This window comes from Dinoponera quadriceps, unplaced genomic scaffold (assembly GCF_001313825.1).
Source record: "Dinoponera quadriceps isolate SergipeBrazil2010 unplaced genomic scaffold, ASM131382v1 scaffold367, whole genome shotgun sequence".
Taxonomy (NCBI): domain Eukaryota; kingdom Metazoa; phylum Arthropoda; class Insecta; order Hymenoptera; family Formicidae; genus Dinoponera; species Dinoponera quadriceps.
Window position 1 is genome coordinate 2548336 of NW_014554712.1, and position 25541 is coordinate 2573876.

A 25541-nucleotide genomic window follows, 5' to 3' on the forward strand; every position below is an offset into this window, starting at 1 on the left:
GGGGGGGGGGGGGGGGGGGGAGGAATGCGATCGTTCGCGCTTTCATTCGATTAATTCGCGTCATAAGTCCTAGGGGGTTTCGCCTCGCAGTTGGCACACGTGCACAGGTGGAGTGTGGTTTTTGCCGGGCAGTGGTGGCGACGGTGGCGGCCGCGGCGGCGGTAGCAACGGTGGCGGTTTTTTGCGCCAACCGCGAGGTCTCTAGTGGCTTTTTCCTTCTTTTCTTTGGTACCCACCCGTGCCGCGGCTGGGAGGGGAAGAGAACGAGCGAGAGAGAGAAGAGCGCAACGCCGCCGTCGCGAAAAAAGACCGCGGAGGGGAAGAAGGGCTGGGAGGGAAAGAGCAATCGGATCGCGCTCCTTCCAGCTGGCCTGGCAGGAGAGGCCTTGTCGGCACGTTCGGTCAATGTCTCCTCTTTCTTCCTCGCTTTCTCCCCACTTACCTCCCAGTCGTTCTCTCCCTCTTTCATCGCTCTCCCCACCAACGGCAGCACTCCCGTGCTGCATCGCGCACACGAGACACGGGTGCCCGCTGCGAAATCCCTCTGTCATCTTGCGAACGCCCGTCCGCGGCTAGGATTATCCCACGCCGCGCTCGTCGTCGGCGGAGAGTCGCGAGATCGGCGACATCTCCCTCCAGAGAAAAAGGGAGAAAGAGAGCGTTCGGAAATATGTGCATCGTCGTGGCTGCTTAAAGGCGCCGAAGGAGGCGTTCACTCACCGCCGCCGCCACATACAGCTTTTTCCGCTGGCCGCGCGCAACAGCGTGAAAGTTTCGCTTCGTCCATTCGTTCGTCGCGGACTCCTCGCTGTCTCGGTTGCTACACGGTCGCTGAACGGCCGAGCTATTTTTCGCGGCGGAATACGTACACACGTTCCTTCCTCGGATCCGCCGCCGTGTGTTTACAGCATACGTGTCAAGTGCGTTCTACGGTGCGTGTGCGCGAAATCTCCTATACCGTGGAATCCGCGAGGAGTATGGCGACGTAGTCGATGTCACCGTGCGTTAGGGTAGGATCGCGCGGGCGCGAAGAATGAAACTCGGTGGATTCGCGAACGAGATACCAGCGGCTTCGCACTTGTGTCGCGAGTCCAGGTCGGTATACACTCCGTGTATATATTCCGCGGCGCCTGACCTCGGAACATGGTCGGCGATGTCAAAGCAGCGCTCTTTAAATGCGATGAGGGACGATAAGTGACGCGGATTCCTCCACGAGTCGACACCTTTTTTTTTTTTTCTTTCTCTCTGCGCACGACGAGAACAACGACGTGACGTTTGAAGTGAGAATCGTGCCGAGTGGAAGATTACGATGGCGGATATAATTGTTGTTGCAAATGTTTTTTTCTTTTTTTTCCCCCCTATATTACACTTTGTACGGACTAAGCGTTGGGAATTGAAGCGCAAAGATGATGTGAAACTTGTGTGTGAAAAGCCATGTGTCTCATTCTGTGTCTCTTCTTTTGTTCGCAGAGTGCAATAAAGTTAGCCGGTAAAAATAAGAAACTGCACACATTGCTGTCAATAGTGGAGGAGAAACCGAAGGTGGACACGGGGCAGAACAATAGGCACAACGAGCACCACATCAAAAATAATTTCAAGCACAACCATTACACGCATAATTCCATACTGACACCTTCGACGCTAAACCAGGTAACTGAGCGATGTCTCAAATAAATGTCACGAGAAACAGTGCGTATAACGCCTTAGTTTCCTTTCACAGGGCCTAGATGCAGGTACAAGCGACGATAGTGGCAGAGCGTCTGAACAATTGCATGGCCCTGGTATACCTAGGGATAGCCAGGACGCAGACAGTTCCAGGGACCATCTCAGCGATGTAAGTATATCAATTTGTATAAATTTGAAGTGCCATTATGTATCGTCTCGAGAATGCAGAAAGCGTTAGTAGTCCGCAATGGGAGTATATTCATAAGAATGAGAAATTGACCGATCATATTCGAATATAAGGGAAATACTATGTATAATATCGACTATGATTGGCTAATCTCTTACTCTTCTTATAAATATACTTCTCTACCGTGTTGAATGAAAAAAAAAAAGGAAATATATTTATTTTCTAGAAGCAAATATATTACCAGAGTACAGAAGCTAATATAAAAGGAATACATTAGTTACTTGTAGACATCTACTGACGAATTCGCTTTTGTATTATAGGCTAGCAGTCATTGCAGTTCGGGTAAAGGTTATATCGTAAGTATCATGTATCACATCAAACCATTTAGAGCATTGGATAACTGTGATCGATATTGACCAGGTTTTTATCCTCTTCTCTTTGTTTCAGTGTGATAGTGAAGGAGAAGACGATAAGGTATGTAGAGATATTTCGTCCAAGACTGAGACAGATTATCGCTGATATAATCTCACACTTTTTATATAACAGGGCTCGGATGCCGAATCGATACTCTTTGAATCTTCTACCCCACCACCTCTACGTAAATGTGAGTAATGTTTTCGAGAATAGGACACGAGCGAACATTGTTCGCGCGAGAACGATTATATTTTGTTTCCTTATTAGACGAGTTGCCGTCTTCTTCGCCACACGTTTTGCCACCAAACGGGGCAGGCGGATCTCCACCGGACACGGGTGGGCAAATTTCTAACCCAGCAACGGATGCTCCGGCACCTATACCACCTCCTGTATCTGCGTCCGCACCAGTTCCAACAGCGCCGAGTCCTCCTAGCCCCACGTTGCCTCCACACATATCCCAACCACCTGTAAGTGACCGTCGCTCACTCCTCGCGCATATACGGAAGGGATTAACGCTCGTTGACAATGTTTCAGATGACTAGTCCCTTGGCAGCGAACCCACGTGCAATAGCTCCGCAGCAGCGGCCAGCTTCCCCCGCTCTGCCACCGCCCTCCTTGTCCCAGCAGCCGCACACCACGATACCTGCGTTGCATCCACCTAATGTGCCCCTCGTCTCGTCGAGTCATACAACTAGTCCAGCGGTAGCCAGTCTAGGTGTCACTCCGGCAGCACCATCGAACGGAGCAGCTACCACGAGTTATCCGCCACCCATTCCCATCGCCGCGTATCCGCAAACACAGCCGTCGTATCCGCCGCTCTACACTCCCTACACCGCTCTGAATCACAGCCCGTACCTGCCGCCCGCGGTACCATCCCCTTCACATTCTGCTTCGTCGCGCGCGGACGTGGTAAGTCGCACGTTTATCTGTTGTTGGTGCGCTCTAACGAGGACGATCGTTTTCCAGAGAGGAAGCAGAGCTTCTCCCTGTACCAATATAAGCAAACAGACCATAGGGAGTAATCTCGCCGGTCACAACAATACTCCGCTGAGCGCCGCCACCACGACATGTGTGTCCACCATAACTAACACAGTTACCACGGCGAATTCAATCGCTCATCGAGACATGGTGGCCTGCAGCCTGTCCGGACGGAACAACAACTCGCCGCGTGGACACAGCCCCAGTCGGGAGAGAGACAGTTACAGGTATCAATCCGCGTTCTCTGATCGCGGAGGTCCGAGTCCTTACATCGTAATGTTCGTTACAGCAGCAACGTGAGCAGCCTGAGTCGGGGCAGCATAACGCCTGTTAGTGTGCCAAACACTTCCTCTCCAGCCAATTCTAGTCTACCTGCGTATACCAAGCCACAAGGTTGGATTAGGTAAGAAGAAGCCGACTTTGCTCGACAGCTGGAAACGGGGGAATAACGAAGAATTTTTGTTCAAAAAATCATACAGCAGCAACACAGCTTCCCAGTTATCCCCGGCGACAGCCACGTCAGTTCCGAGGCCGACTCCGCCACCGGTGCCGCTCAACATACACTCGTTCCCGCCGCCGATGTTCGCTGCGCCGTTACCGCCGCCCGTGTCCAGTTCAAGTCCGCACACGACAACACTGCCTTCGCTTCCGCCACCGACGACCAATCCCAATCCGTTCTCCGCGGAATCGCTTTTCCAGACAAGTAAGTTGCTTAGTCGATCGCTCCCTCGTGTTCCTTCGTTGTTTGGATACGGGGCAGATGAAAAAATTGCGCTAACCAAAAGAAGGGGTGACGCATGTTGCAGGTCAGGCGGATATTCTCAGGAGAGAGCTCGACAGCAGATTCTTGGCGTCCCAGGACAGAAATGTCGGTAATCTGGGCCCGCCGGCGTATCTTCGCACCGAGATGCACCATCATCAGCATCAGCACACGCACGTGCATCAGCATACGACGCCGTTGTTGCCGGCGGCTGCTGCGACCTCGCTCTTTCCACCCCCGATTGTAAGGAGCGATTGCTTATCTTTTTAACGTCGCGTGCTTCCGTCCGTGTGCACCCAGTCGTTGTGGTTTTTTCAACAGTTTAAGGACATGCCGAAGCTAGGGGGAGTTGAGTCGCAATTTTTTCGTGCGAACTTGAACCTCTCCGGTTATTCGGGTTTCAACACTGGTCTTCTCCATCCCGGAATTCCGCCATCGACACCCTTCGTGCAACCCAATCATTTAGCTACTTTTCCGCCAAAGGTACGTTTCCTGCTCACGAAGATAATCGGCGGTTTTTTAATCGAGCTGAAAATCGTCCTATTTTGCTCAGTCCGAGTATAATCGTCCGATTATACTCAACCCGAGAGTGATCGGTCCGAATGTTTTCAGTAACCTTCGAGGTAGCGTCAATAACATTCTCAGCTATAAACAGCAGTTGTTTTATTTAGTAGCATGTTGAAGTAAAAAGATCCTTGAACAATCTACATTGCAGAAAACCGGAAAATGGAATGCGATGCACGTGCGCATCGCGTGGGAGATCTATCATCATCAACAGAAACAACAGGCTGAGGCTAAGGCAGGAAGTGTCGTTAGTACCAAAACAGAGTTATTAAGACCACCGGGCCATCTTTACCCAGGAGGACCAGGCGGTGGTCTTGGGCTTGGTGCACCACCAATGGCACCTCCCTTCCCCACTAACATGCCACCTGCCCATCCTGCACCACCTCCACCTCATCCTGTCGGTTTTCTGTCTACACCAGCTTCACATTTAGGTAATAGAGGTAACAAAGTTTCACATTTATTCACACGTATGCACGACGTTCCTCTCGATCGAACAGCTTGCATTACGGCACCCGTGTATCAGCGTGCGTCAGAGGATGATCGATCTCATATTGCAGGAACGGGAATATCGCCGTTCGCGAGGTATTCCTCGGCAACGTTCGGCGCGCCAAATCCCAATTTCCCAAGTCTTTCCACTTTCCCGCCGAGGGAAATGCCACCTCTGGGTGGACTCGGCGCAGTTCACGATCCGTGGCGAGGGTATGTGAAATCACTATCGTTATTTTCGAACACCCGGAGCGAAAATTCACAGCGAGGGACCAACGATTTCAGGCTGCAACGGGCCACCACCGGATTCCCTCCACCGACCACTGTTTCGTGGGGCCTGAAACCGGAGCCTCCCGCGATAGACAGGCGCGCCGAGCTGGAGGAGCGGGAGCGCGAGCGCGAGAGAGAGCGCGAGCGAGAGCGCGAGCGTGAACGGGAGCGCGAACGCATCAGACGCGAACGCGAACGGGAGAGAGAGGAGCAACGCGAGAGGGAGAGGCGGGAGCGCGAGAAGGAGGAGAAGAGGAAACAGCAGGAGGCCGCCGAACGGGAACGAGAGAGGCGGGACAAGGAGCGCCGCGAGATGGAGAGACGCGAGATGGAACGCGAGAGGCTGCTCCACCAAAACCGACAGCTCGTGCCGCGAGAACGCTCGCCGCTCAGGAACGGCTCGGCCCCTCTGGACACCGGAGAGGTGCGCGTGAAGGAGGAGCCGCGCAGCAAAGACGACGAAGTTGTGATGCTTCCGAGGCCACCGGCGGGTCCGAATCCACTGCCCGATCCGAGATACCATCATCCGCACGCGCATGCCTATCTTACCAGGCATCCGCACGGTATGCCGGCATCGCACTCCATGCCGCGCAGCATGCTGCCCAGCTTGAGCGCCCACGCGATGCAACACTTCCCGCCGCCGTCCGCGCCCGCTGGCCAGCCGGGACCACCTTGGCCGGGCGACCCCTTCCGAGATTACCGGTACGACCCGCTGCAGCAGTTACGGTACAACCCGCTGATGGCGGCGTTCCGCGCGGAGGAGGAGGAAAGGGCGAAGCTCTACGCCGCCGGCTATCCCCCCGCGCCCGTCAACTCGCTCAGGAGTAAGGACCCCAGCCCGGGTCCTCTCAGCAACCTGCATATGCACCACAGAGCGGGGCCTGGCCCTGGAGTGCCGGCGCGTCAGCTGGAGAACGCCCTCATGCACGCGGACATTCACAAGAAAGAGGACGCTTCGCAGTCCCGATGATACATCCTACCCGCGTCCTCGGCGAGCGAACGCACCGACGGACCGACATTCTGAGCACCATCCTCCTCATCTTATCCACCCCGGTAACGCTCAGAACCCGGTGCTGATATTTTGCTAACAGAGAAGAAGCGTTATTTCAAAGAAGAAATTTGTATATAGATATTATATAATATTTATAGTTATCGAGGATTAAAAAAAAAACAAAACGCGTAGGACTTCTACGAGAAACGTGTGTAACGAAGATGCCTTGATTAAACGATGCCGGTATTCCCATCGATGCCGCCGGCGGTTTATTAACGACAACGGGTTCACGAAATAACTACGGAGGCATCGCTGACGATGTGTCACAGATAATAACGCTGAGGATTATGTGATTTTCTGCAGTTTCGGTGATCTGACTGTCTATAGTGGTAACGCACTCTAATTATTACGATAATATAACTATGCGTATAGTTTAAAGAAACAAAAAAAGAAAGGTATCGTGTGTAATATTAATAGGTATTGTAGAATGCGAGGTGAGATGGCTAAGACGCGCAACACAGGAGAAAAAAAAACAAATCCAAGTTAGGTAAAAAAAAAAAGTTAAGTGGATCTCTAACATATTCGAAAATTTATTTAATTATTTATTTATTGCGACGTGAATGAACTTGAATCTCTACTGCGGGCGTATGAGAGCTGTCGTAAAAAAAGTCGCTCTAATTTAATTGATGTAATATAAAAAGAATCGCATGTAAAAAAAACATTCACTTAGATTTTAATTTGTATATTAGATACTATAGAAAAAAAGAGGAGGGAGGGAGGGAGGGGGAGAGAGAGGACATACGTGAAAAGTGGCTTTCGGCAGCACATGCTTCTTTCATTTGCATGCTGACTTTTACAGCAGCACTCCGGTGCTTTCCTGTGATATATATAAAAAGAAAAGAAAAAAAGAAGAAATTGATTCAGGAGTAGGCGGACTAATTAATTTCGTATCCCGCGTAAAATCACGACAGAGTTCATAGGTGCAAGTAAAGAAATCAAACTATCCCCGAAAAGAAAAGAAAAAATGTGACGATTAGAATATCCTCTTTCGGAACAGAAAATACAGGATGACGCTTAATATGACAGCAGTTTGTCCGTGCCAAAGTGCTTCAATCAAATTACTCCGTACAATATGCACATGACAGCTTTAACATTGGCCTGGAGCCACTTGAATTTTCCAATTATGCACGCTCATTGTGTTTATTATATATTCGCGCGGCATTCATATTTACGATGACTGTCGATTGTTCGAGGGAACAGGAACGATATTCAGATGGAACGACATTGTAATGTAGAATAACATATAGACTATATGAGATATCGTTGCACTATTTCCTTGAATAATCACAACCAGCATTAATATTTATATAAATTTTGTCGGTGTGCATGTGCGTTATTGACGACTCGAAATTTGTTTTTCTTTCTTCTTATCGTTGATTTTTATGAAGAAATTTCGTTTTATTTATTTCTTTTTTTTTAACCATCCTCTCGATTCTCAGCCATATGCGTCATTGTGTTACCAGAGAGCCAATATGAGATCTCTCGAAAAAAAAAAAAAAATTGTGTGCCATGGACCAGGTTACATTCGATATCCCTGGTGCCTCAAAGGAAAACCGGACTTTTCAGGATGATCGGGTTCTCGTGCTGTTTCGTTTATATTGTAAAATTACGGTAAAGCTGTATATTATATAATTAATGACTATACGCAATTTGAAAATTGTAGATATTTTTCATCGATGCAAAGTTGCAATGTGATGCAATGATTCTGTTCTTGTAGATATCGTGAAGTATAAAAGAAGATTTTGTGTGAATAGGTTTTTTCTAAAATTGATTCTTTGTAAAAGGTGATATATAATAATCATAGTTTCTATCAATCTTGTCGTTTCAATATTTTCACCAATCCAAGACTACACACAAGTCCCCATTTGCTGAAGACAAGAAAGGGGGAAATATCCTTTAAAAAAATCGATTGCAAACTGCTGGACAATAAAACGTTATTTCTATCAAATTTAAATCGATCATATTTTTTATTCGGATTAGTTATTTATTAATATTCTCATGTAACATTGAAAACGATACTTGTCACTTTCCAAAAATTTATTTTATTCGTCATCACTTGATCATATGTGAAAGATTACTCGATCTATCTCAGAATTGATTCCTAGCGCGTCAGTCTTGAACAGAATATCGACGACTTAAAAGAACTTGTTTTATCGCGATACATTTTACACAGCAGTAAAAGATACGACAACGTACTCTTTTTGTAAAAACTTCAGGTATCAAACAATTAGGAAAATGCCATTCTCCAAGTCTTGTGAAATTAATATATTTTAAGTATATTGTGCTAACTTGCGAATAGTTGAATCTGTATCGACAAGAACGTAAAAATAGTGATATTTTTATAAGTGATGGTCTATCGGTGTGCAAACACATACTGGACTATTCAGACAAAAAATCATTACATATTTTCATGAATACAGACGCGCACAATCAGCCAACAGTTACCGACACATGCAATCGTTACATTCAATATAACCTGTATGTACAAAGCAAGAAGTACGTTATCGCGAGCTGCTCGAGCTCGATCTTGTGTAACGACGGTGTCGATGCCGCGGATTTCCCTGTGGACTTCGCGATCGAGTCCTTATCCTGCGTCGGGGCGGTCGGGGACTCCTACGACGATTCATAGGCGGCGAGCGTCTGCGGTAACGCGGCGGTGTGTTCCTACCACCACCACCACCACCACCTGCCCATCGTGGAGGCGCACGCCTACCCATCCCGGGTGACATGCGTCGCATCGGTAATGGTCGTGGTTTCGGCAATAGTACTGGCGCGGCTGTAATTTCCTGGCCATCTATTTGCCCTGTGTGAAAGAAATCGCGTTAATAAATCAAGAAGTACAACTTTGGACATTGTTTCAACAATATTAAAATGATGATGTTACTCTTTGATACAAAGCGCACTCACCTCCGTCCATGTGTTTCATGGCATTTTCAGCCTCATCCGCAGTTTCGAATTCAACGTAGGCAAATCCCCTGCCCTGATTTGGATGAAGTTTATCCATCGCAAAGTCCACCATTTTTATTTGGCCGTAAGCCGCAAATATTTCTGTGACGTGTTCCTTTGTAACATTTCGAGTCAAATGGCCGATATGTATTTTCGTCGGTCTGGGAATTGGCGAACGTTCCCTGCGCTTTCTACGTGGAGAAGGAGATCTGCAGAGTTTCATATTTCTTTCATTTTCCAAATATTTATTTCATTTCTTATCGCTTGATCACCCAATCTACTATTGTATTTGAGAATTGATTCTCAGTCATTTGTGATCAACATTATTAGTGGGAAATTGAATTAGTTGTCGTTTATTGATACTATTCTGTGCTGTTCTTTTTTTTGTACGTTGCCCTTCCTTGACAATAATATATTCTACAACCGCGAGACATGTCTACAAGACATATCCTACTAGACACAGAACGTATAAACGCAAGATTAGCAAAATTGTCCAATCAATAGTTTTGAATTAAAAATTACAAACTTATAAGTAAATATAATTAGTACCTGGAACGTCCTTTAGGTTTAGGTTTGTCAGGAACAGAATTGCTTCCCTTCTTCTTCTCTTTTTCCCGATCTCGTTCTCTGTCCCTATCTCGATCCCTCTCTCTTTCCCTATCTTTATCCCTTTCTTTCTCTTTATTTTCATGTCTTCTTGATGCATCAACACTTTTGCTACGGCTACGTTTTCGTCCTCTGTCTCTGGAACTACCTGAGGAGCTACCCGAACTACTGGATGAACTACTAGAAGTAGAGCTTGATCTGGAGCTACTCCCACTGCTGGAGCTTGATGATCCAGAACTGCTATCAGATGAACTATCGAATAAAAGATCATTCATTATACATATGGTATATGTACACACACACACACATATATATATATATACAATAAACAATTGTGCAAACAAATAATTAACGTCTTTATTTGCTCACCTGCTACCGCTACTGGACGAAGAAGCTGCTCTCTTTTTACGTTCCCTTTCTCTTCCTCTTTCTTTCTTATTTTCCTTGTCTGTGGCTTCCGAGTCGCTTTTGCCTGTACTATCCTTGCGGCTTCGGGCCCTAAAAACACAAACAGCGGCACAAACGAAGCGTTAAAAAAATTGAAACATTTCAGCCACTCGTGTTAACGATACGACAAGGAAGTAACTCACATAATTAGCAGCGACTAGAGTTTACTAATCGTGTCCCAGCCTGCGCTTGAAGAAAAGTCAGCGATGCGGCGACACGCCGTAAAATGATCGTAATGGCGGACCGTCGGGATACCACGGGATACGAAGCCGACAGCACTCCCAACGATGCGCGAAGACAACATTTGCATGTGCTGAATTGTTGCAACTCGGAAAATTACTTGTGTTACGATATCATTATGGAACAAACGCGCTTGGCATTTATAAAAACATAAATCAATTCGTAAAAGATCACCCACACTGTCATTAATTATATAGTTATAACGGGCGTTTTTCAATAAAGAAACACGTAGTATTTTCATTGGGTGCGTTCAGCCATTTACCGACCGCTTGATGAACTTTTGCACATCTGATTGGTGTATATTTTTAAATCTAAAACGTGGCCTACAACAGGAATATGTTTATATGAAGGAAAAATAAGAAATCACAGTCGATTATTCCCCTTACATTCGAATATGATTGGTCTTATTCTTACGAACGTACTCCTACTGCCAATTGTAAACTACGCTTAAAGCCCGTATCAGACTACGGATTGGGAATTGATATTGAATTTGGCCAATCAGTACAAAATTACTTGAATTCAAGTCTCGTATAATTTAGTGAACTGTGCACTCAAATTTCAATTCAATCTCCAATCCGTAGTCTGATACGGGCTTAATGTCTGTCCACATTGGAAGTAATAAATTGAAAGTAAATAGGAAAATGAGTAAGGATATTGGTTGAAGTAGTAAGGGGAATGATCCATTTCGCTTATTCCCAAATGCAAGAATTCACTAACTACGTTTGTTACTAAATCAGATTAATGTTGCCGCGTAAACGTAGTCTTACGTGTCACCTGTATCTCTTCTCGGAAGACATATTCTATAAATACCAGCCTATCAATAGAGAGTTTTTCAGATATGGTAAAGTGCGTTCCGATATTCACTGTTGGTCAACAGTTGTATTTAAATTTGAAGTGTTGGCAGTGAATACCGGAACACATTTTGGCGCAACTAAAAAACATTATTGTAAAAACTCCCTATTATCAGCCATCTACGACTACGAGTATTCGTTGAAAACGGTGGCGGCAGATGGCAGGTGGCTCGTAGCGGAGACTTTGGGATTACATTTTGGAATAACAGCGATCCGTTAAATTCGGATTTCTCATTATAAACAGCCTTTTCTATTTTCATAAAATATCAATAATTTTCTAAAACTATTTCTTTTTTCTCATAAATATTAATAAAAATGAAATAATCGTTGATTTAATTAACCGTTTAATAATTACGCGTTATCACAATTTCGTAGTCATATTTGAACATAGTCCTGTCTTATGGGTCTCACAGCACTTGGGAATTTAAATGACAAGTGAAATACAGAAATTTCTATTATTAATAATTACTGAATTCAATCGTTTGTTCTACATTATCAGTTTCATTAAAGTTTATCGGCCAAAGAAAATGACATCTACGACGAAACGTCAGATATCTATTCAACAGTTGCCAAGTAATTTTCGTGATATGTATCCCCACGATTTGCAATTCTATCAAAATACTCCGTTTGGTGAAATAATGCTGGATGAACTACAAGAAATAAGCGAGACACGGCTCAAAGGTTAATTCGAAGGATATTTCGTTACTTCTTGCTTAATGTGATATTCTTTTTCTTTTCTTTTTTCATATAACACTTTGTAATATTGTAATACACGTCAATTGTATCATGTATTGTAATTAATATACATTGCAGTTCTTACTTTGGTGGAACGTATACATTTATTAAAATTATCAATGCCTGTGTCAAAACGCAAAGCTGCTTTGGTTAGAGAATTGCGCAAACTAGGACTTAATGAATCTGCAAGACTGATCAATAATCCTGGATGTAAATCACACACAGATATGGATATATATGTCAGGAGAAGAGATCATATATCTCACGTTATATTGAGATCTGTGGTTGCTTTTGACGTACACAAAAAATGCTGGTTTTTTAAACAAGAAGCGAGGTTATTTAAGTGGAGATTTTCTTCATTAGATAACGAAGGATACAGGCATTTTATGCAAATTTACAATTTTGATTTTGAACCAGTTGGTTACTATTATCTTTTAAATTTGACCGTTTCCAAGTCCGAAATAAGAAATATGATTTGTTTTCAGATCAGTCAAAATGAGAAAGATAAAATTAAGGAATATCTTCAAGTGTCTTCTCTGCATATTAGTGATATAGATAGTATGCAGTTTTACAAAGTGCCTTTCTCTCATGTGCCTAGTTTAGTTAAAAAGCGCAAGGTCTTTGTTAAGCAAGGTATAGCTTTCATACCTGAAAAAGATATGGGATTCGTGTTCACATCATATTTCAGAAAAATTCTGTTATCAGCCCTTGAAGTTAGTATGGATGCATCTCTGAACTTATTAGCGGCCACTCTACTATTCCCAACTCTTATTATCTTTTAGGGTGCACGTGAAACTAGAGCCAAGTTATACAACGACGAGAGATTCACCCGTATTTTCGCCAATTTAGAAAACATTATTCATACAGAAAATACTGTACTGGTGCAAGACGAGGATATACAACAGTATGTTTCATTGGAACGATTAGATGAGGTAATAAATCGTGTTAACAAAGCTCTGTCTTCAATAGCAAGATTATTATTTCAACAAAGACTGATTATTCTGTTGCAGCTCTCGGGAACATCTTATCCCTTCTGTATGAGAGTGCTTCATAAAGCATTGAGAAAAAATCACCATCTTACTCACGGTGGTAGGGTACAATATGGTTTGTTTCTGAAGGGTATCGGGATCTCTCTATCCGACGCAATGACCCTTTGGAAAAGCGAATTTACAAAAGTAATGAACGAAGCTGCGTTTGAAAAAGAGCATATCTATCAGATAAGATTCATCTTCGGAGAGGAGGGTAGCCGGCGGGATTATCAGCCTTACCCGTGTTCGAAAATCATGGAGTCGATTGTTGCACCTAGAGATTATCACGGATGTCCATTCAAACATATGCTGCGCGACGTACTCGAAGACGAGCTCGTCGATTGCGGTTTCAACAAATTGGGTAAATATCAAGCTACTCAGTTTATACGATCGCACAAGATTTTATCCACTAATTGAATCGTGATCAAACAGAAAGATCGGCGATAACGACTTTATCGCGAGACGACCAATATCAGGCGGCATGTAACAAGTATTATGAAATTAAACATGGTTGTTTCAACGATAGCCCATTCAAACATCCGAATGTATATTTCAACGAGAGTGTGAAACATCATATCTCGTATTATAATCACGGTAAGATACAATTCCTTGTCAGATCATACGTATCGAATAATTCACGATTCTGTACAAAAAGAAAAACAAAATTAACGTTACGTCTGAGTATTAAAGATTTGACCTCGGAAAATGAAGACACTTGGTGATTGTCGTACAGAAGAAGAATATTCGGAAAAGTTGGAAATGTTTCTACGACTGTTGCAAAATATATTTGAAGAAATCAGTAGATCGGATAGCGATTTTTACACAGATCTCTGTAAATATACGTTTAATTCCTTGTAAGTCCCGATAATATTTCTCGAAACGAAGAAGCAAGTATCAGATCAAATGATTTGAATTTAACAGCTTGATAATATGTCAACTAATTTGCGGTTTTCCTTTGTCGACGCGACATTTTTTTGCCAATGCGAAACATTACCGGGAAATGTGCGTTTATTTTAGACAGATGCCCTTCGGACATTTTGTAATATTCTTATTTAAATGTGTTTTAATGCGAATAAATGATTTTTATGCAATTGTTATTCTTTCCTTTTTTTATAAAACTCAAGGAGCACACGTAAAAGCGAGAAATATCACATCAAAAAAATGCTGCCACGATACAACACAATACAACTTACTATATTTCATGACTTTTTATTCTGTAGTTTTTGCTGCGGCGATACGTTAAGTACCGGATGGTATGTACACATTTAAGTGATAAGAAGTGTAACGAGCAATATCTATGTACAAGTACACCGAATTATAAACACTTAACACTCGCCACACCTTACACATTATTACCTTAATGAATTCGTAACGTTGTACCGTTGTCTCGTTTAAATGCTATTAAGCAAAGCTACACGATCGAAGAGTACGGATAATTTGGCACAGTTCGTCGTCTTGATAACAGAAATGTAACAAAATGGAAAGAGAGGGCGGGGGGGAGAGAAAGTCCGTTAAACGAATCTTAAAGATAGCTCGTCGAAATTAAAAGCAGAAGAAATGTGTATAAATCTCTCGTAAATCTGTGTTTCTAGCAACAATTGTGTCAAATGCAAAAATTCCTTCAATCTGGAAATATTCGATGTCTGACGTTGTTGAAATGATATGTGTGTGTGTGTGTGTGTGTGGTGTAAAAACACTTCTCGAACCGTTCGACAAGATCTATCGTGAATCGAGTGCGTGTTGCAAAAAATTTAATCAATATCGCATTTGCAGCCCGTGTCACTTTGATAATATATCAGCTTCTCATACACATACACACAACAGAGAAACCGCCATGCAATCTCATAAAAGCGGGGTGTATTACAAATTTAACAGCAGCAATGGATGCGGCAATGGATTTATGCAATGCGTATATTACAATTCTTTTTTAACAAAATCAAAATAGTACTTTTTTTTAATTATTATTATTTTACGTTCGCACATACAGACACATTCACCCCTGTATACATTATTTTTTTGTTCTCTCGTTTTGAAATCTAGAACTGTATTTTTCTCGTTCTCCTAAAAATTCACTTCTCGTTCGCACATCTCTATACACTCATACTTTCTCTTCTTGCAAACCCTTCATATTTAGAAATAAAATGTGTTAGTGGGCACATCGATAAAATCATCATTTATAACAAACAGGTCAAATTATAAAGTTTTGTATTTTTTTATCATTTACGTATAAATATTGTTAAATATGTATATTAAAAATTTGCTACACATTTCACGATTATTTTACACAGAATTTGTTATTCTATTCCCGATAATGACTTAAGTTGGTTAAGTAACTCCCTTTTTTATCTTTACCTTCCTTTTTTTTCCTTTTAATGGACACGGACTCCTCTAGTATCCGGAGAGCGCTAATGAGGATTGATAAAGTAATTCCCAATACTCCGCCCGGTTCCTCGTGTTTGGCACGACGGAAGAGGGGGGGATTAAAAGAGGAGAGAGAGAGAGAAAAAAAACGGAAGAGAGACGAAGAACTAGGATCGACGTCGCGTTTCTACCACGCTGAGGATGAGAGTCACGGTGTCACTGTATAAAAATCTAAACTGACCTTAATGTGTACTAAAAAATATAATTGTTTCTGTTGAAGCGAGAGGGGCCGATTATCGGTCGAAGGTTCCAATAAGGGTCAACCTCTGTGCGCTCGGAGATATATACTTTCGTTGACGCTTCCGTGACTCGTTAATTCGGATCGTCAGTCGGACCGAATGCTGCAACTCTCTCGACGTAAACGAACATGCTTCGCCGCTACGATGGCGCGCGCGCGCGCACACACACATGCACACACACACACACACACACACACGAAATATATTACGTTTTCTTTGCTTTTTTTCCTTCCTTTCTCGCGCTAACAATGACTAAATCAATGATATTGCCGATACGACAGGACACTCGCGTGCCGTTTTGGTACGTCTCGCGGAGGAACGCGAGCTCTCTTTACTGCCGTATCGTAAGATTCCAACGTGTCGTAGGAAGAATTGGAAATAAAAACGAAGGTTCACATTGGCGTGCGTACATACCGCGCGTACGGATTATTATTCACAATTTCACCCCCAATTCGTTCGGCGAGTGCACCCATTTCGCCGAAGTGCGGAGATCCATCAATCGCGATGCGAAACACGCGCGCGCGCGTGCGCACACACACACGCACATACACACACACACGCATACCACATGCGCACACACGCCCGCATCACCGGTGAGACGGCTCGTCAGGTGTACGTCCGCGCGTTCGCTGCCTCAAGAACAACGGCGTGTCGAGAGAGGAGACCGACCACCGATGAGACGAGCCGTACGTTCTTCTTCGTGCGCTCGCGATAAAGTCTGCCTCGCGGAAGAATTCAGACGGATATCTCGTAAACGGCGTATATTCTTTCCTCGTTGGAACGAGAGACGCGCAGAGTCGGCGGCTCTTGTACAATCTCCGTCCAGCCGCAGGATGGTGCGGAGACCGGAAAGCTGGGCTATACGGATATCTCGTAGTTCATATCGTACACGCTCGCCCGGTCCGGCGTTGGCGTCGTCGGCCGCTGCGATCTCGGGTCGTTCGGCGCCGAGACCATCTCCATAGAGTCGGTCATCTCCAGGGCCCGGACGAACGACATCGGCCGGCGTCGCGCGTCCCCCGAGGTCGGCGTGGTCGGCGTCACCATCGTGGCTTTCCGTTTCACCTGAGGCGACTGGTGCGGCGGGAAGACTGGCACTCCGCCCCTCATGGCAGGGTGGTACGCCGCTCTCGGGGCGTACGGCTGCTGGGTCGGGCTGGTGGGGTTCGAGCGGTAATAGTCATAGGGCGGGTGCGGCCGTTGCGACGGCGACTGATGCGGCGCCGCTCCTCCAGCGGGCGGATAACTGCCGGGTGAGTTGTCCTTCCACATGTAGACACCGCGCTGCGGCGAGCCGGCCAGCTCGCGTATGTTGTCGACGGTGTTATTGGTGCGCGAGTACGGATGGTCGGTGCGCACAAGCTCGCTCTCCGACAGGAAACGCCGCTGCGGACTGTAGCCGGTAACTACCGGACCGGTTACGCTGATCCCGCCAGTGTTTCCCTGCTGCATATCGTAATAGGTCGGCGCCTCGTTCACGCCTATGAAATCCGGCCGACGTACCTGCGTCGGGGTACCCGGGTTCGATCTGTAACAGAGACGGCGGCTCTTAGCGCCACGGCGGCGACGTCGACAAGCGTTTTCGATAATCGACAAATGCACAGTACAGTGAACCAAGATGAATTATGCGAGTGCTGAGCATTGTAGCCATACAAATACGGCTCTGGCGAGACATACAGGAGAGAGAGCAGCGCGTCATTCCTGTTAAGAAATTAGCATCTAGTCAAGAAACGTAAAAAACAGCGAACCTAAGAAATATGTGTGTGTGGCTCTGCGTGTATAGTAACAGGTTTGTGTACACTTGTTTGCGTCGGCTGTCGTGTGTGTATGTGTATGTGTATGGAACAATATATACTTTTTATACCCACATGATTATATATATATATATATATATATATATATATATATATACAAAGATATATGCAAGAAAGCATAATCGTAAAACTACGGTATGTCCTCGTAGGATGAAGTTCGTGTTTACCTGCAGTAGGTTGCAACATGATGGTAGAAAGCAGCTCCTTGCAGTTACCACCCCCTGCAGTGGGACACAAACTTATCTATATACCATATATCTGTAGTATGTATACATGCAGAGAGACTAGATCCTCTACGATATTATTGTAAGCTACTTTGCGTAATTTTCCTTTATTTTTTCCGACACGTTTCTTCGCCATTCGGAAGGTGAGAATAGTGATGTGACAGAAGAGCAAGAGTCAGGTGTATTCAACAGTGAGGGGACGGCAGGAAAAAGAGAGAGAGAGAAATGTATATATATATATTTTGACAAAAAACAGGCCGACATCATATCGATGGGTAGTAAGAAGGATAATCGTAAGAGGTAATCGTTCACTTTGTATTGGCAGCGTGCTCAAGAGATGCAATGTAACTATTACTAGTGTGGCGCTTCCCTCTTGCTCTCTACACTGAGATAATTTTGTGCAACGTGAAAATCGCGAGAGATGTATATGTATATATACACACACATATGTATGTGTGTATATATATATAATGAAAAGTATATAGTACATCTGAAATTGTATTTGTATTCCGAATATTTTAAGAGCCAACCAGATGTATAAGCATTCTATCCACATTATCTTTGTATCACATGTAGATGTGTGTATATAGTTACAATTAGTAAGACACTTCTCCAGATATACTGAGGTATATATACGTGTATTCTCTAGGCAGTATACAATCGTGATGTACCTTCGTATAGGGCTGGATATGGCAAGCGGAGTGGGCACTCCAATAGCTTTGATGCGTTGCTGCATCGTCGGACTGGCACCACCTTGACCCTGGCCACGTTGAGGCGCTGTGGCTGGCGAACCGCTGGTTTCCGGCGATAACGGGTCCGGCGTGTGACTTCGAGATCCATTCATCCCTCTGCGAAGAAAGCGCGCCGTGAAAAAGTGCGTTCATGTGCATCCAGTCGCAAGTTGCTACCTTGGCCTTGGATGTGGACTGCCTCTAGGATAATGTATTGGATGGCGATGCTGCGCCGTCGGAGGATGCCTGGGAGACTCGTTGTTCTCCACAGGTGGCAGGAAGAAATTGCTTTTGGAGCCGTGTCTCTGCAACGGTGGCGTCGGTTCGCAATCCGCAGACTGAGACGCCGTCGGCTCCATGTCTGTGTCCGATCCGTCTCGTCCGGGAGACAACTGTAAGGACGAATCAACAAGATGTGTTCGATCGCACGAGAGAGTGAGACGATTAAACGAAGGAAAATTATATACGTTATAACAGTTGCGATACATTACGTACAACCTCCTACGCAAATTGGGATCGGTTTGGAATGTGTCAAGGTGGGATATTTTTCATGAATTTCCATTGGATCACTAAAGACTTCTTAGGATTCTGGATTGAATGGTGCTTATAGACGAAGTGTCATCGCTGTAGCTTAGACTCTACAGATATTGTAAAGAGAGACGTGAATGTTTGTATTCATTTTTATGGTAGAACGCTCCAACGTAATATTAAGAAGCCAATACTAAGAGAACAGCGCACAACGAGGCTACTTGCGAGAAATACATTTAACTAACGTAGTGATAATAACAACATATATATATATATATATATATATTGTGCTGTACATGCTCGAGAAACTGCGTGTGAACGGAGAATGTAAGCTGCGATTAAGACTCTAATTGTGGACAGTAAGCACAAAATAATAATACAAGCTGAAATTCAAGCACTAGACCCTGAAGGGAAAATAGAAAAAGTAAGAAAGACAAGCGCTAGCTCTTACCTTATTGTAAGCATTTGAACTGGCATTTCTAACACCATTGCTGCTATCCATGTAGGTCTTTACCTGGTTCTCACTGCCTATAGTAGATATCTCTGATGCATAAGCTCCACGTCGATTTCCTGAATATTTTTCAGGCTTAACTAGACTGCAAAAAGTTACAAGTCAAATCAGCTCTGTGCGAGAGAATTAATTTCGTATGGCTCTTTGTACAATACCTTGGGTATTGTGGTCCAAATTGTGTGTAACAACAGTTGTGTAGACAGCCACGAGAAAAAGGATTGTAGCCCCCATTAAATTTGCCTGTTACCTGTTCATTAGTGGTTCGTCCTCTGGAAACAAGGACCACGTGAAAGCCGGTCAGTCCAAGTATTGGAATGAATAAGACCACTACTACTCCCATGAGCACGAATCTGTACCAAAGTTAAGGATTTTCTAAAGTCAATCCTTACATCATGCTCTCTCTTACGCAAAGGATACGCAACAATAGTGTCCACTTCACTCAAATGCTCCTTATGATTCAGTACAAAGTTCAGACATAGCCCAAATATACTGATCATGTGAGTACTGAGCGACAGAAGGAAGAAAAAGAAGAATCTGTAATTCCTTCTACCGATACAATTGTTTACCCATGGGCAGTGATGGTCGAATGTCTAAAAAAAAGATGAAGCTCATTAAATCATTGTTTCGGCAAGTTTCAACAAGCTGAGAGACACACCTCGATACAATGATCACAAACACTGCAATGTGAGCAACGTGGAGGTCGGTAGAACTTGCAAGTGACGCACCACTTCATACGCACAGTGATACCATTGATCTCAACGCTCTTATATAACGGTGCTCGAAAATCATCTTCACGGTCTTCGTCAGGAGGTGCTTCAATAAGAATTAGAACATTTCTGTTGATTTTTATCACAGACTACACACTATCGACAGATTCTCCGGTGATCATACCTCTTGGTATAACACCTGGGTCCATAAATGTGGCCAATGTGAAGTTTGCCAGGACAAAGAAAGTAATGACCCCTTGCAGAACTGGTACCCACGGGCCCCATCGAGAGACGTAATATTGGCACCTATGTGTGTACGAACGATCAGTCACGACGGCGATAACACGACAAACGTGACAACTTACGGGAAGGAGAAGAAGAGTGTCGTGGTGCCGAGTAGGACCGTCCACGCGAACGTAGCTGGCAGATACCTTGTCTTCACATCGCATTTCGGCATTCTGCACCGCGCTCCACTTCGTGGCCCGCACGTTCAGCGAATTATTAATGGATAGGATTTCTGCTAGCAGGAAACATGGCCGCGTCCATCCGCGCTGCTTATTTGCAATTCGTAGCGAGCACGGGCACGCATTCTAGCCGCGCCCGGGCGACGCATCGGTGAATCGCCGATCAGCCCGCTGCCCGTCACTCGCGCGTCATTTCACCGATAGTATCCGCGGCGTTATTAAATATTTAAGAGCTCCCGCATATACGGACGACCACCTCGGTGACATACATATATAGCGCGCGATGCATCTCGCTGGATCTCGTGTGTCAGCCCCCTCCCCCGCATCCCACTATCGGTCGGCTGCAGCTTCAAGTCGTGCTCGCACATAAGCGCGCGCGATATTTTTCGATCCTCTAATTTCGCTCATCACCCCCTCTTTCTCCGTGTCATAAGCGCGATCATGATTTGGAAAAGGACGGAACTACGAGCGAGAATATCAAGGGCGCGAAATCGCGTCGTGGAGATTCGGCAACTTTCTTGAGGATGCAGGCGGAACCAATTTTTAAGGCTGGTATTCATACGATCCTTACAGCTGAACTAGTGCAATAAGTTGAAGTGAGACAAGAGCAGGGTGACGATTGGTCAATTTCTTATCAGGATTGAATCAGGACAAGCTTCACTAGATTTGAGTTTAGTGAACTTTGCTCCGAACTTTGGTCAAACCTCAGTCCAATCTCAATCCAATCTCGCATTAGTATTGTAGACTAATCACTTTTTCATCCGATCGATTCTCCCGACTGTAATTGCTTCTCAGATGATCTGTAGTGTAAAATTTGTTAGAAAACTTATGAAAATGGATCGAAAAAAATTAGAAATTATAAAATAACGCGCGAAGAAAGATCAGGTTGCGATTGGTCGTGAACTACACGTGATAAATTCGTCTCACGTTTCTGTTTCGCGGTTGAAATACTAATAATAACCAACCGCCGTTGTTACCGGTTACTTGTCATCGGTTGCTCGTCGCGGAATTGAGCAAGGACTTGTCATCGGTTACTCGTCACGGAATTGAGCAAGCAAGGATTGCTCGTTAGAATTGTAACACTCGACAGAAAAACATGCACGTGATTAAACGCGGTAATTGAAAGAATATAATATTCATTCTGCCATATTAAGGACCTTGTCATTATGATGCCGCATACTATTTTCCCGCCTTTAATCTCGATATCTTTCCCTTGCTGATAGACGGTCGTGTTCAGGCTGTTCACTTTGATAAAATAACATCAAGAATTGTGACGTTATGTTACGGTTTGGATATGAATTATGTGGATCCTGTAAGTGTTTATATATTTGCAGGTAGCAAATAAGAATACTGAATACGCTGTATTCAGCATTCTTTGCATTTTTTGTCAATACGAGAGAGAAATATATATTTACTGTTTGTGTGTCATTTACAGTCTGTTGTTACTCATCGTGTCATATCTGGTTTTTATTCTGGAATGACAACGGTTGAATTGGACACTTTGGCGGCTGATATTGCAGCAAGCATGGTCAATCAGCATCAGGATTATGAGACTTTAGCAGGAAGAATTGCCATATCCAACCTGCATAAGGAAACGAAGAAAGTTTTCAGTGGTAAAATATCATAACATTGTGCATTGTTTGTATAATTTGTTTTGTCATATGTATTTCTTGCAGAAGTAATAACTCAGTTATACCATGGACATGTATCAATCATGAACAAACGTTTTCCCACAATCTCTGAGAAACACTATATGATTATTCAAGAGAGTGCAGACAAATTAAATTCAGCTATAATTTATGACAGGGATTTCAATTATAGTTATACTACGTTTAAAATCCTTGAGAATAAATACTTGCTGAAACTAAATGGAAAGGTGGTCGAGAGGCCACAGCATATGCTGATGCGGGTTGCTGTATGTATTCACGGCGAAGACGTTGATAAAGCTATAGAGACGTATAATTTTCTATCAAAACAATATTTTGTACATGCTGCACAGACATTAAATACTGCTTGTACCGTTAAACAGCAACTAGCTAGGTAAACTACTTTTGCTGGGAAGTCTTATTGATAGTATAATGGCGTGTCATTAAATATGCAATATCTTCGCAGTTCATTTTTATTGACGATGTCTGAGGATAGCATAGATGGAATATTAGATTCCTTACAAAGAGCCGCCATTTTATGCTATCATAATGGCGACATTGGTTTTAACGTGCATTGCATTCGTGCAAAAAACACACCTATACGTGGCACAGGAGGTGTGTCGAACGGATTGGTTCCTATGTTAAAAGCATACAATACATCTATCCCGACCGTTTGCAAGAATGGCAAGACTGAAGCACCAATTACCGTGTATCTAGAACCATGGCATTTGGATGTATTTGAGTTCTTGGAACTCAAGAGGAACATTGGTTATTATTATTATCATTTTTTGGTTTTATACTATGTTTTCTCTTTGTATACGTATCTGAATAAATATACGAATGTTGCAGGTGATGAACAATTGAGAGCTAAAGATATGTTTTACGCGCTGTGGACCCCGGACTTATTTTTGAAACGTGTTTTTAACGACGATGATTGGAGCCTGATGTGTCCGCACGAGTGTCCGGGGTTGATTGAAACCTGGGGTGATGAATTTGAGACTTTGTATATCAAGTAATGAATTATATATATATATATATATATATATATTTATATTTATATATGTTTTTAAGTTACACAGTTATAGAATTTTATAAAAGAAATGGGAGCATTTTTAAGGTATGAGAAGGAGAAACGTTTCCGGAAACAAGTTAAGGCCAGAGATTTATGGCTTCTCGTAACTCAGTTACAAGCTCAAACGGGTACACCATACATAGTGTATAAGGATCATTGTAATCGCAAGTCAAATCATCAAAACTTGGGCACAATTCAATGCGGTAGCTTTTCCACCGAGGTCATTCAATATTCGAGTTCCGATGAAGTTGCCGCGTGCAATACAGCTGCAATTGCCGTCGATATGTTTGTGAATTCTACCTCGAGAACTTACGACTTCTCTAAGCTTAAGGAAGTAGCCAAAGTTGTTACGTACAATTTGGATAAGATAATAGACGTTAATTCATATCCTCTTGAAGAAGCAGCATGGTCCACTAGTAAACATAGAGCCATCGGTAAATTTATGCGTATAATTTATGCACTGAAATGTACAATTTTTAAGATCGATCTTTGGAATATCTTAGGTATTGGCGTAACGGGCTTGGCGGATGCGTTTATCTTAATGAGATATCCATTTGAAAGTAAAGAGGCTAAAGAGCTCAATGTACAAATTTTTGAAACCCTTTATTATGGTGCCTTAGAAGCTAGTTGCGAAATGGCCATGGAAAATGGGCCTTATGAGACGTATGAAGGAAGTCCAGTTAGTAACGGAGTAAGTAAAAAAATATCGCCCACGCACTTATTAATTAAAACTATATTAACGCCGATTGTTCAATTTTCCTTCCTCTTGTTGTAGATTTTGCAATATGATATGTGGAATGTAAAACCAACAGACTTATGGAATTGGGATACTTTAAAAGCAAAGATAGCAAAACACGGAATACGGAATTCTTTATTGATCGCGCAGATGTCGGATTCTTTCATGGCGCAAATGTTAGGAAACAATGAATCAATTGAGCCATATATAAGCAACATATGTATAATGTATGCGTTATCTAAACGGTTTCCATATGTTAAGGCACGTTTATTGCGTGATCTTGTTGAAAAAGGTCTTTGGAGTGAAGACATGTGTAATAAAATCATTGCTAATGGTGGTTCCATACAAGTAAGTATATATTATCGAAGTATATATTTGATGAAATTATTACGCGCGACTTGTATAAATGTTCACTGATCGGTATATTGTGTAAACTTTTCTTCATTTACAGAATATCGATGATATACCCGAGGATTTGAAGTTACTTTATAAAACTGCCTGGGAAATGCCGCAAAAGACAATTTTTGAAATGGCGGCTGCTCGTGCACCTTATATCGATCAATCGCAGTGTTTGAATGTTCACATGATTGACCCATCCGATAAACTCACGTCAATGCACTTTTATGCGTGGGAAATTGTAATTATAATGTGTTATTTTATATAATTACTTGTGTAATGTATTGTCCTTTGATTGTAACATTGAGTGTGTACTTTATTTACAGGGTTTGAAGTCTAGTATGTATCATCTCAAAACTGAAGACTCTGCTGACTATATTCAAACGAAAGCTGAAAAATAACATTTTTAACGAAGGCGTAACGCCAAATGTCACGGACAAAAAATATGTGAAACATAGATATCAACAACATTGCGTTTGAAGTTGTTTCTTTAAATATTATATGAAAATTATAAACATTTTAATATACTATTTTTTTAAATAGCGTTCTAATAAATAATATTATATATAAGTTGTTTTATGAGACATGATGATTTATTTTTTATATTTTTTGACATTTTTATTACAAAGACCCCTGCTGTCTTGCTTTTGTACTGATCCTGTTTTATTAACAATAGATACCGGTAAGGCGTGCAGCACTATTTCCGTTTGATTTGTTTTCTACTCATAAACAGTCATTCGTTGTGATTTCATGCTAGGTTGAAAAAGCAATCGAAATACGAAAATTCCACCCAAAAATTGCTTTAAAAATTTAAATATAACAGT

The 25541-nt window shown here is 43.2% G+C and overlaps 5 protein-coding genes across 11 annotated transcripts in view; 3 read left to right on the forward strand and 2 right to left on the reverse strand.

Annotated features, from left to right (window-relative positions):
- Positions 1–7642, forward strand: part of LOC106741076 (fibrosin-1-like protein) — a 30640-nt gene extending 22998 nt beyond the window's left edge. Inside the window, exons 2-16 of one of the 6 annotated variants that reach the window (XM_014612699.1) lie at positions 1471–1650; positions 1721–1834; positions 2173–2208; positions 2300–2326; positions 2399–2456; positions 2534–2733; positions 2801–3175; positions 3233–3471; positions 3534–3647; positions 3724–3947; positions 4030–4247; positions 4326–4487; positions 4720–5008; positions 5126–5267; positions 5340–7642. In XM_014612699.1, coding sequence (XP_014468185.1) covers positions 1471–1650; positions 1721–1834; positions 2173–2208; positions 2300–2326; positions 2399–2456; positions 2534–2733; positions 2801–3175; positions 3233–3471; positions 3534–3647; positions 3724–3947; positions 4030–4247; positions 4326–4487; positions 4720–5008; positions 5126–5267; positions 5340–6294 — 3333 coding nt within the window. In that variant the 3' untranslated portion in view covers positions 6295–7642. The remainder of the gene's footprint in view (positions 1–1470; positions 1651–1720; positions 1835–2172; positions 2209–2299; positions 2327–2398; positions 2457–2533; positions 2734–2800; positions 3176–3232; positions 3472–3533; positions 3648–3723; positions 3948–4029; positions 4248–4325; positions 4488–4719; positions 5009–5125; positions 5268–5339) is intronic. The other 5 variants (XM_014612702.1, XM_014612700.1, XM_014612704.1 and 2 more) reach the window with 5 other exon arrangements.
- Positions 7643–8625: 983 nt separating this feature from the next.
- LOC106741077 (RNA-binding protein with serine-rich domain 1-B-like) lies at positions 8626–10809 on the reverse strand. The gene is made up of 5 exons (XM_014612706.1): positions 10518–10809; positions 10297–10425; positions 9871–10179; positions 9283–9530; positions 8626–9178 (listed from the first exon to the last, which is right to left on the reverse strand). Coding segments are annotated over exons 1-5 (990 nt in total). The 5' UTR covers positions 10520–10809; the 3' UTR covers positions 8626–8876.
- An 815-nt stretch (positions 10810–11624) lies between these two features.
- Positions 11625–14319, forward strand: LOC106741074 (DNA primase large subunit-like). 2 transcript variants are annotated; one of them, XM_014612683.1, is made up of 7 exons: positions 11625–12146; positions 12279–12616; positions 12686–12913; positions 12983–13132; positions 13211–13589; positions 13661–13822; positions 13919–14319. In XM_014612683.1, the coding sequence occupies exons 1-7, from the start codon at positions 11894–11896 to the stop codon at positions 13948–13950; spliced, it is 1542 nt and encodes a 513-aa protein (XP_014468169.1). In that variant the 5' UTR covers positions 11625–11893; the 3' UTR covers positions 13951–14319. The 2 variants fall into 2 exon arrangements, with proteins under 2 accessions (XP_014468169.1, XP_014468167.1); XM_014612681.1 differs by having other exon boundaries at positions 13661–14319.
- A 102-nt stretch (positions 14320–14421) lies between these two features.
- On the reverse strand, positions 14422–21374 carry LOC106741073 (palmitoyltransferase ZDHHC5). Its single transcript, XM_014612680.1, has 9 exons — positions 20769–21374; positions 20588–20709; positions 20352–20509; positions 20114–20286; positions 19852–20046; positions 19637–19781; positions 18835–19049; positions 18598–18774; positions 14422–17416 (listed from the first exon to the last, which is right to left on the reverse strand). Exons 1-9 carry the CDS (start codon positions 20858–20860, stop codon positions 16747–16749), a joined length of 1947 nt encoding a protein of 648 aa, XP_014468166.1. The 5' UTR covers positions 20861–21374; the 3' UTR covers positions 14422–16746.
- A 259-nt stretch (positions 21375–21633) lies between these two features.
- Positions 21634–25265, forward strand: LOC106741072 (ribonucleoside-diphosphate reductase large subunit-like). Its single transcript, XM_014612679.1, has 11 exons — positions 21634–21982; positions 22091–22179; positions 22303–22480; positions 22544–22907; positions 22980–23281; positions 23363–23525; positions 23631–24019; positions 24089–24276; positions 24361–24669; positions 24773–24958; positions 25044–25265. Exons 1-11 carry the CDS (start codon positions 21964–21966, stop codon positions 25116–25118), a joined length of 2262 nt encoding a protein of 753 aa, XP_014468165.1. The 5' UTR covers positions 21634–21963; the 3' UTR covers positions 25119–25265.
- The last annotated feature ends 276 nt before the right edge of the window (positions 25266–25541 follow it).